Here is an 11,187-nt window from a genome sequence, read left to right on the forward strand (position 1 = left end):
ACAGCCCTAAGCGAAACCGCCCTTGCCCGTCCCCCGCACGCACGTGGGGTGAAGGTGACGACGGCTGGTCTCCCGGCGTGGCCCCACCGCCCGGACTCACACTGCCACGTCGGCGGTGAGAACGTCAACGTCCCGAAACAGGCAACAATGATGACGCCTCAGCACTATCGCAGGAATAGCCTTTACCCCACGGACCCCCGAGGGGGTGCAGGGGGTCCTTGGGGGCCTGCAGACAATCCTTGTTTGTTTCCAAATGGTACTGCTAAATTACACAATTTTTTTTTAAACAAGGACTTTGTTAACACTGAGGGCACTGGCTTACGCCAGTTGAAGAACATACGAGCCCCTGCTTCTCAGTGTATCTTTACCGTCTTCCAGCACCGCCTCCGCGACACATCTGAAGCTGCGCCCGCTCTCGGGAGCTTCTACCCTAGATCTGTCTGCAAAACATCGAACTGCCTTCACTCTTGCAAAACAAACAAACTGAAGTCACAGAATTCATGTAAAAGCAACCACCCTTTCTGATGCTGCTCTCAGGGGAAAACCCGCTCTCACGGGTTCTCTAATTTTCACCATGTGAAACGGGAAGCAATAAAAGCTGCCCGAGCGGTCAGCGGTCAGCGGCGGCGTGACTGCCCTCACCTCACGTCCTTCCCCACGGTCATAGCAGCGATCACTTTCTTCACCGCCTCCTTCCTCTTTTCCTTCTTTTCATTGTTGAGTTCGGCCTTTAATTCAAAGATTTCCCCTGTAAGAGAAGAAAACAAAACGGTTGGGTCCCCAGGACCAAAGAGCCAAAGCAGAAGACTGTGTTATGTCATACGTGACACCATGAAGTTTACTAGAGCCAGGACAGCAACCAAAGTAGGGTTATTTAAGTTATAGGGTAAGTACAACTCAAACCCCCCAGCAGTGACTGACGCTCACAGGGACACCATCTTTCAGGCGACGGCCAGAGAGGGAGATACAATCCAGACCGGAGGAGGCACAGGAGGGGGAAAAGCCAACCTCATCGTATCTTACAACAGGGAGAGAAGGGCATCTGAGGACGGATCTCCCCCATCATATGTCAAGGTCCTGGGGAAAAAATTATGTAGACAAAGAAAAGGTTCAGGAATCAGTGTTTTCTAACCCCAAAAGACTCTAGATGTCATCTTATTCACCCACTTATTATTATTACTAATCAATCAGCCCTGGCTGGTGTGGCTCAGTGAACTGAGTGCTGGCCTGCAGCCTGCGAGCCCCACGGTCGCTGCTTCGATTATAGTCAAGGCACACGCCTGGGCTGCAGGCCAGGTCCCCGGTTGGGGGTGAAAGAGAGGCAACCAGTCAATGCATCTCTCCCTCTCTTTCTCCCTCCCTCCCCTCCTCTCTAAAAAATTAAATGAAGTCTTTAAAAAAAAAACAAGCATTTAAAATTACTTATTCTTTTAGAGAGAGAGGAAGGGAGGGGGAAGAGAGGGAAACACAGATGATGGGTTGCCTCTTATAAGTGCCCCCCCGAGGGGGGTGGGGGGCGGGGCCAGGGGCTGAACCTGCAACCTGGGCCCGTGCCCAGGCTGGGAATGGAACTGAACCTTCACTGCATGGGACAACGCCCGACCAACTGAGCCACACACACTGGTCAGGTCTCATTCACCCACTCTTAGTAAGGTCACAGATAAAGAACCAGGGCTCCAAGGTCTCAGAGTGACTTGGTGACAGAGTGTCTCCTGAATCCAGAGGTTCTCAACCTTGGCCACACACTACTTCCTGGGGAGCATTTAAAATAACAATGCTCAGGCTCTACTCTGGACCAAATGAGTCAGAACGTCAAGGAGTAGAACTCTGACATTCACCGCAAGTTCCCCCAAGGGAGTCTAATGCACAACCACAGCTGACAATCAGTGGCTCCACTCTAGTGAAGGCTTTAAGAAGTTCATGGGGGCTGGGGGCGGGGTTAATGGGCTTTAAGGCCGCATCCTAGTCAATCAGTCTAACAAAAGAAACGATAATCTTGAAGCCTCACGCACTGTACAAACCAGAGCCATTTCTAAAGAAACAATCTCAGATAACGGACCACTCGGGCCCCGGACTGCGACACGGCACAGCTGTCACCGCCACACAAAGGCCCAGGCTCACCTATCTCCGGAATGCTGGAGGGGAAATAAAGTGTATAACCCTCGAATGGCTTTAAAAGAAAACAGAAAACACACCAGCACGCCCATGAAGACGTGACTCCCCGTCAGCGCCCCATCCACATGCGCCACACCCTCCTGCCCCAATGCCCTCCCCTGCCCCGGTCCCTGATGCTCCCTTTCCTCGGACCTCATTCGTCAGGACAGACACAGTGGGGACGGAAAACTCTGTGAGCTGCTGAAACCTCTAAATGTGAAGGATGACACTAAGAAACGCAGCCGCTGAACACCAGAAGAAAAAATAGCCTGTGACATCAATATCCACTGCCAACAAGGCAAACCGATCCATGTCACAAAATCTGCTTTTCACTTCCTCGACGGCTGCAAGGAGAGTGCAGCCCGAACAGCTGGACCCTGTAAGAGCCACTCTCCTCTTCACCAAGCCCTCCGCTGCCAGACCAGCTCTCAGGGGTCCTCCCCGCCTCGCACTCCTGGGAGCAGTGAAACGAGCTGAGCCGAGCCGAAGGCTCCGGAAAGTCCGCACGGTGAAGAGCAGCAGGAGGGGGAGAATCCAAACGGGCTGTAACTGAAACTATTCCAACCCGACAGCAGAAACCTCAAGGATCTGCTCCCGCGGCAATCCTGGTGGGCGCTGCAGGAAGTACAGGGAACACGGTCTATCCGCTTTTAAATACCAGCCATGATTCATCTCTGTCTTAAAGTTGCACGAATCCCTAAATAAGAAAACATTACCAGGACCCATTACAAAAGAAGGTTTGAAGAATTACGCAAGTTTTTAAGTAAATTCTTATGTCATTATAGACAATACCTTGGTCATCAAAGCCCAAAAAAAGTTAACAGAAGAAATACACACATTTCAGAATGAGAAAATCAGAAAAAAGGTGAAAATGTACAGCAGGGGCTAGAGGCCTTTGTGAGGTGCAAGCAACAGAGACCAAGAGGGAAGCCGGGAGGAGCCCAGGAGGGGTCGTGGGTGAAGCACTCACACACACACCTGTGCCAAGTCTTACCTTGTCTCCCTCCTCCTCCCCTCAATCAGATCTACCAAGCACTGCTGGCAGCTAGCAATTCTCAATCTTGGCTACAGATCAGAAAAACCAGGGGAGCTTTTAAACCCTCCCCCCTCATCCCCCACCCCCCACTAACAGCCATATCCCAGACCGATGAAACCGGTTATCTGGGGCTGTGGGGCCGGGACGTCAGCACTGTTTTCAATTTCCCTAGGAAACGCCAGTGTGTAGATGAGGTGGAAAGCCACCGACTAGCAGGGAGTCGATACAGCTCACTCACTCACTCACTCACTGACTCACTAACTGTGGAGCCCTGTGTACTGTCACAGGAGCGCTTGCCTGCCCTTACATAACTACAAGTGACAAGACAGCACAGACACGCCTGAGCTTTCTAGAAGATAGGCCGGTGCTCCTCGCTCACGCCAGGCCACTCCAGTGTGCCCTCCTACCTTTTTTTTTTTGTGAAGCGCTGCAATCTCATTAAGATTCCCCAGTTGTTAACATTCTCCCATATTTGTTTTATCCTACTTCCCGTATGTTTACAGGTTTTTTCCTGAACCATTTTAACAGTGAGCTGTAGGCACCATATCCCATTGGCTCTGAATATGTCAGTGTGTAATCGCTAAGGACAAGGAATTATCTTACATAACAGTGACACAATAATCAAAACCAGGAAATTTAACAAGGATTCGTTATCATAAGACCTTACTCAAGGGTCTTGAAAACGTCCTTTGCAGCAGTTTTACACCCACCCTCCCTGGGCCAAGTCCCAGCTCAGGCCCCCGCATCACACCCACCGCCGCGCCTGTCTGTCCAGCCTCCTCCGATCTGGAAGCGCTCCTCAGCCTCTGGCTTTCACGATGGAGTTTTCCAGCACGCTCACGCGCTCAGTCTGGGCTTCTCACCGGTGTCCCCGTGACCTCACTGACAGTACGCGTTCTGGCAGGCACGCTTCATAACGATGCTACGTTCTACTCGGCGCACCACATCAGGAGGAAAAGGATGTTGATTTATTCCACCACTGGTGATGTTAACACCGAACACTTGGTTGTTGGGAACCGCCCCGCCTGGTTTCAGAAGCCGTAACCCCCAGGGCTGAGGCTGAGTGAGAGACCTTGGGACCCTAAGCCACTACGGAGACAAAGCTCATCTCCCCAGCAGGGGCGCAGCCTCTGTCCCCTTCACTTCACCCTGCATGGCCCCGGGCGGATGACGGGTTAGCCAGTGACGGGTAAGATTCCTCAAGGGAGGGATGACCCAAGGCGGGCAGAGTCACGGAGGGGCCCTCAGGGAAGGACTTGGGGCTATAAAAAAAGGGGGTGATGGACCCTCACCCATGGCTTCGACATAGCCTGAGTGCTCATTCGGTCTGCAGGAAGTCTAATCTCTTGGCTGCCTGGCTTCCCCCGCCTGACTTTAGCCTGAAACAATGTCAGAGGGCGGTGCAGCCCTGTGCCAGAAAGGGCGGTTCCCCGGGGAGATCAGGCCTAAGCAAAAATACGTAAAATCCTGAAAATCCTGCTTTGCTAAGAATACCCTCAATTTAAATGATAAAGGTCCAAGCATGAAATGAGTTTGTTTCCCCAAAGTTTTATGGCCCCTTAGCTATCTGACCCTGACTCAAAATAAGCCCTCATAGTTCTTTGAATGTTATCTATTGTTTGATCATTACTGCCTGATAATGATTGACGAGCTTTACCTGTATTCCTGTGTAAATTAAAGCTAATAAAAGCCCAATGAGGAACAGGCTCCTGGCCCTTCTCCTCTGAGAGATCAGCCACCTTTCCTCCCCAAGCAGAACTTGTCTTGGTAGACTTACTCTCATCCGTGGCAGAGAGGGGATGGGGGGGTTCACAGAGCCCCCCCCACACTTGGTTAAGGTAGTAACTGCCAAGTTTTGACATAGTAAAGTTACTATTTTTTCCCCTTGTGATTAGTGATTTTTGAAAGGATACTTTTGAAACTATATAAACATCCTATTCTTCAACAAACTTTTGCCTGCCAGTTATTTTAGGATTCACTGATGACTCTTGCCTGGATCAACTACTACCATGATTTATGAGTACTGATGTATTGACTATTCAATGGGCTACAGTCCAATACTTTGATCAGTTCTTAAATTATCAATTTCGAATCTGGCCAGCGGAAGCCCCTTCGAACTACTCTGCTCCTGGCCCTGGGCCAACATTTCTGAGCACTTCCTCTCTCTTGCTTTCTGGGGTAAGATATTCACGTTCCTCCCGTGCTGTCTCTGGACCCAGCCTTGGAGTCAGGCATTTCTCCAAGGAGTCCTGGCTCCGTTCCTGGGAAACAACATGCGTAAATCAAGATCTGGGTATCAGGTATCCTTCTGTATCTTCTCTGACTTGGAGGAATTTAGGATATTTAGTAAGAACTGCACCCGTGTTAGGGTACAGATACGATTCACACACAGTAGGCACTCAGTAGATATTTACTGGATAAATGAATGAATCCAAGTAGGACACTGCAGTGTTCTTCAAGACCAATCTTAGTAAAATCTGGAGACAGTCAGGAGGTTAGGGCCAGTACACAGCACGAGGGAAACCAGGAAGATACATTCTGGGGCGGAGAAGTGGCCTTATTTTAGCCCTGGAGGAGAGGGGAAAGGCAGGCTTGGGAAGGCCAGTTGTCAGGGAGTAAGAGGCAAGGGTCCTGCCCAGCACACCCCAGCAGACGTGCTGGTCCCCGGAGTCAGTGCGGCCCAGCTGCAGGCCTGACGGGCTGAGAAGGGCTGAGCCGGCCCGCAGACGGCACTCCCGCCATCTGCAGCGCCGGTGGAGCGCTACGGTATTCAGGGAGGATTTCACAGAAGATAAGGAAGCCGGACTTTCCCAAGAATCCTTAGTTCCCAGGCTAACAACACTCACTATAAAAACCAGTATTATATTTTGGAGTACAAAGACAGTGAGTTAGTAACTTCAAAGCTATTCCAGTGATCTATGACCTCAAAATCATAATACTGACTTCAGAGGTTCCTGTTTTAAGTACAAAGAATGTTACCTAGACAAAGCTTAGCCAAAGAAGGAGACAGATCTACTCGGAGGGATATGAGTTTATCAAGTTTCCTACATTTTTCTTTATGACCCCATTTTCTTCAAAGATACATTTTTTAAAATTATATGTATGCATATGCATAGAAGAAGACTGAGGCTACACACAAGATCCCCTGAGGAAGAGGAAAGTGGAGAACTTTCATTTTTACTTCATACATATCTATATGTAGTAGTATTTCTTGTTATAAAATGTGTATTTCCAAGAAAAAAGTTGGAAGAGAATCAACGTGCTCAGATCTATCAATCTTCAATGGATCGATGTCGGATCCCTCCCTCTGACCACGACAGATCCTTCAAATCAAATTTAAACCCTGTACTTTAATTTCCTCGACACACTTTTCTGCAGGAGCGCCAGACCCCCAGCGAGACCGCCCACAGCACGCGTGTCCGCAGAGGCCGGAGCACTCTGCTCGGGACAGTCTCACAGCCTGACTCCGGGAGCCCCTCAGAGCGCTGCCCAGGGTCTCGGACTCACCTTTTTTATTGGTCGTGAAGTACTTGGAGTCAGTCATGGTGTCGCTGGCTCTTCAGTGTGTACCTGCAGCAAGAGAAAAGAGTTCCTTCAGCCAAGTTGTTTATGTCCCGCAAGTGATACGATAGTTTTAGGAACATTTACGTATTAGAATTTCTGTATTCAAAAATGTCTGATATTTTTGTCAAAGGGCAGTGTCTTCTGCCCTAGCTGGCTGGCTTGGGTGGAGCACTGCCCAATACACCAAAGGCTGCAGGTTCGATCCCCACTCAGGGCGCCTACAGAAGGCAACTGATGGATGTTTCTCTCACATGGATGTTTCTCTCTCTCTCTCTCCCCTTCTCTCTTCTCTCTCTCTCAAATTATTTTATTATTTAGTGCAAATAATTATTTTGTATTTAGTGCTGCCTGAGCACTAAACAGGTCAATGTAATTACGGAAGAGGAAGAAAGGTCAGAAAATGTAAAAAAAAAAAGCCCTGGCTGGCGTAGCTCAGTGGATTGAGTGCAAGCTGCAAACCAAAGTGTCGCAGATTCTTCGATTCCCAGTCAGGGCACACGTGCCTGGGTTGCAGGCCACAGCCCCCAGCAACCACACATTGATGTTTCTCTCTCTCTCTCCTTCTCCCTCCCTTCCCTCTCTAAAAATAAATAAAGTCTTTTAGAAAAATGAAAAAAACTCATCTCAAATCATCTCTAAAATATGCTGCTTGGACAACCTTAGAGAAATGAGACTCATCCGCCATCTTTCCAAGCAGCTGCCTCACTGTTTCCAGTCCTGATCCTCACACAATAACACTTCAAGGTTTACCAGAACTTGACCCAGTCACCTTGTGAAAGGCGAGCCAGAACTCACCAATTACCACTATAGAATGCAGAAATGTTTTGATTGCATACGTTGTAATAAAAAATTAATCTGTAAGGCTTGCCTTACACAATATTTTCACAACGTCTTTCTAGCAAAAATTCAAAAACAATGTATAATTATTTAATCCATGGGAACGAATGGGAACGAATGGGAAGCAGGCAAGCGGAAGACAGAGGTTTTCACACAGGAAGACCTGGAGAACGTCCATCCACACGCAGAAAAGCCAGCGTACGGAGTTGGTTACTGGAGCCTGACACAAGGGCCGCGGCTCACGGCCATTACAATCTATCCAGGGGGTTACTATGCAGTTTTAAGTCCCCTACGATCATCAAAACTTAAGATTTAAAAACAAAATCTGCTTGGAATTTGTCACCCAGTTTCTTTGAAAAATGGCACAAAAATCAGTCTCCTTAAAGCTTTCATACACACACAGTAAATTCATATTAGTTTCCATACAATCTGTTAAACACTAAATTAACCTAGTCTCAGAGCCTACCTTTATTAATGACCCACACGTTTCATTACTTCTAACAAATTTCATGGTCAAGGATTTGTATCTCTGTCCTATTCACCGTGAGCCTTACGTGTTCTTAACTACAGATTAATGTACCCACCCACAAAATTCCAGGGAAGGGGAGTGACTTCAAAGTGATCTTAGACTCTAAATTAAGAATTCCTGCTCTTAAAGAGAACGGAAAAACATATTCTCTTAGCTCACACTGTTGTTAACACCAGTAATGAAGTGTCCCTCACCCCATACTGGCAGGGAAACATTGTATTAAGTCAGTTCCTGCCTTAAACCAACAGAAACTCCAAGAAAAATGAAAATAGTCTAAATAAAAACAAATAAGAGGTGGTGGTTGTGCAACAGCAAATATATGAAATGCCACTGAACAGCTCACTTCTGAACAGTTAATTTTATGTTACATGAACATCATCTCAAAAAATTACATTTGTATGCATATTTTAAAATGAGATACACTTAATCACATGCCAGAGATGGACATAACCACATCCTGGAAAATATGGGATGGGGAACACTGTTGTCTACATTAGAAGCCAAAGAAGAATAAGCCAAGACAGAGCTCAGAAAAACATCATGTATTTGCTGAAGAGTCTCAAAAATTAAGCTCCTGAGGCGGGGGGGGGGGGGGGGGGGGGTTTAAAATATACTGTCCCTTCAGGAGAGCCCCAGGAAAAAGCAGAGACAGCCATCTGGGAGTCTGAGCTCACAGTACTGTTCTACCACATCACACTGCACAAGTCCTGGCCGCTCTGAGGACCTGCCACAGGGCCCAGGGGCACTGTGAAACGGCGAGGCTGCCACAGACAAAGCACACCATCCCACCTGCTTTTCCCAGCCCAGGGTGTACGTCACTGCTTCTCACAGGCCTGCCGGTGCAGAATTATACAGCTAGGTTTAACATAACCTAGTTTCCACTAAATATAGATTGTGAAAGTCCCTTCTCTCCTTTCCTCCCTCCTTCCGGTCCCCCTAAAGATAATAAGGCCAGGAAAAAAATTAACAGGGTCTTAATTTCAAATGGCTCTCTGGGAAACGGCATCTAAATTGAGAGTTGATGAAGCCACTAAATCCCATCTTTTCACTTCAAGTTGGTCTTTACACAATCTGGTGCTTATGCTAATAAGATGGCCAAAGAAGTAACCAAATTATAAAGCAGAGAGGTCATTCCAACAGTCTTTTATTACAAGGGTTAGAGGCGCTAATCAGGTATTTCAATAATAATGCAAAGACAATAGCATCTTCAGGTATCAGTTAGCTCATAGGAAATTATAAAAGACACCTAATTACAACAGACACACCTGTGATTGTAGCGATTGTAGTTACATATGACAGACGACAAGGCAATTTGTTAATATTATACAGTAAGAAAGAAGCTACAAGTACATCCAATTTTTACTTGTTGGTTCAAACAAGTAACCAACTTGTTTCAACCAACAAGCTTGGTTCAAACCTCAACCTAAATGTATTTTAAAATATGGATCTGTTTTTTAAAAAAAGATGCAAGAACTGGACTTTGAGTCTCTTAACTTTGTTAGCTTTATGTTAATTTTGCCACCCAACTCTCAGTGAGGCTGTTTGCAGAACACACTATCTCCTTGCTTCCTAGGGCGTTTGAGATACCTGCAAACAGTTCTCACCTTACCCCTAGCTTAGTCATCACTGGAATGTGTTGCACTTTTCCTGCACGACGGCTGCATCTCCTTCCTCCCGTGTTTTCTATTATTACTGGTAAGTGTTCCCTGAGGCTAAGCAAGAGCAGTGTTCCAGGAAGATTACTAATACTTTGAACTGCTCCTCATTGAGGCCACCTTCCTTTGTCATTCTGCCTTTTCTAAACTTAAATGCAGTTTATTTTAAAAAATTCCATTGACGATAGTAATTGGCATTTTAAAAAACACTTCTTTTTTAAAGCAGCGTTCTTTCTTTATTCTGTTGTTCACACTGCTTCATAATGAAACAGCCAAGTGTGTTCCGTTAAGAGCCCCAAATAGAAGACTACTCTGAAAAGAGCGTGAATAAATTCTTCGGATTCAAAGGATCTGGAGGTAACAGGAAGTTCCAGTTTCTTTGCCTCCGGCTTAATCAAGCCTTTATCAAAGCAGATCATTTTTTTTTTTTTTTTTGCTAAATCCAAAATGAAAACATTCCAGGCTAAAGTTTACCCCCACTTACTTCCCCCTCTTTCGTATCAGGACAGTTCTGGAGGTTTTCTTCCCTTACGTGTCAGGAATTCCTGTTCCTTCCCCAGATGGTCAGCATTGTACGGGTTTGTCCCTCCATTAGAGGGTTAGGGAGAGGTGACTCTCAACCTCAAACTAAGGGAGCCGGGCAAACCGCTGGGGACACCCCCTTTTCCCTTCTGCGGGCGGGCTGGACGTCCCAGGGTCTCAGTGAACCACCCCAAGCGGGGAAGGTTGGTTCTCCCCCGGCCTCCAGCGTCGACCGGCCACACCCCTGGCCTTTGGCTACCCTAACCACGCAACTCCGAGCAGACCTACCCGCCGCCGCTCCCCAGCTCCCAGCCGCCACACCCGAGGATTCCCTCCCCCGGCCACAGCGGTGGAGTCCCTTTCTCCAGCCCTCCTCCTCACAACGGTCACACCCGACGGCTCACTCCATCCTCAACGGTCACGCTCCTAGGATTTCCTCTCGTGCGCCGGTCTCCATCCCAACCTGGGGTGCCCCCCCCCCCACCGCCGCTCCTGAGCACCAGTGAGGGACACACCCCAAAGTTAGGCGGCTTGAACTCACCGGAGGCGAGGGCGGGGGTGGCGGCGGCAGCCAGAGAGCACGGCCCGGGTGGTGTTGTAATGGTTTCCTGCACGTCACGACTCCTTTTCCAGGGCTAAGCCACTGCGCAAAACCCACTTTGCCAGGGACAAAGATGGTGGACAGGAAACGCTAACGTCAGAGAGACTCGCCGTGTGACGCGTGACGTCGTCTCCGCGCGCCGGAGAAACACAAGGCGGTGATCGCGGTCGCCTTGGAGAATCGAAGACGTTTGTCTGGTCGGGTAGAGGCGCGCCAGGGGCGTCTCAGATGTTTAGTGACTATCCCAAGGGATGTTTGCTCGCACAGAAGCTCAAAAAACTTACTGAAG

At 48.2% G+C, this 11,187-nt stretch overlaps 1 protein-coding gene across 3 annotated transcripts in view; it reads right to left on the bottom strand.

Moving 5' to 3' along the window:
* AP2B1 (adaptor related protein complex 2 subunit beta 1) overlaps positions 1–10,974 on the bottom strand; it is a 97,174-nt gene extending 86,200 nt beyond the window's left edge. The window contains exons 1-3 of one of the 3 annotated variants that reach the window (XM_028520122.2): positions 10,839–10,974; positions 6,698–6,760; positions 643–748 (exon numbers count right to left, since the gene is read on the bottom strand). In XM_028520122.2, coding sequence (XP_028375923.1) covers positions 643–748; positions 6,698–6,734 — 143 coding nt within the window. In that variant the 5' untranslated portion in view covers positions 6,735–6,760; positions 10,839–10,974. Of the gene's footprint in view, positions 1–642; positions 751–6,697; positions 6,761–10,838 lie in introns of those variants that run through there. The other 2 variants (XM_036034061.1, XM_036034062.1) reach the window with 2 other exon arrangements.
* Positions 10,975–11,187: the final 213 nt, after the last annotated feature.

This window comes from Phyllostomus discolor, chromosome 8 (genome assembly GCF_004126475.2).
Source record: "Phyllostomus discolor isolate MPI-MPIP mPhyDis1 chromosome 8, mPhyDis1.pri.v3, whole genome shotgun sequence".
Classification (NCBI taxonomy): Eukaryota; Metazoa; Chordata; class Mammalia; order Chiroptera; family Phyllostomidae; genus Phyllostomus; species Phyllostomus discolor.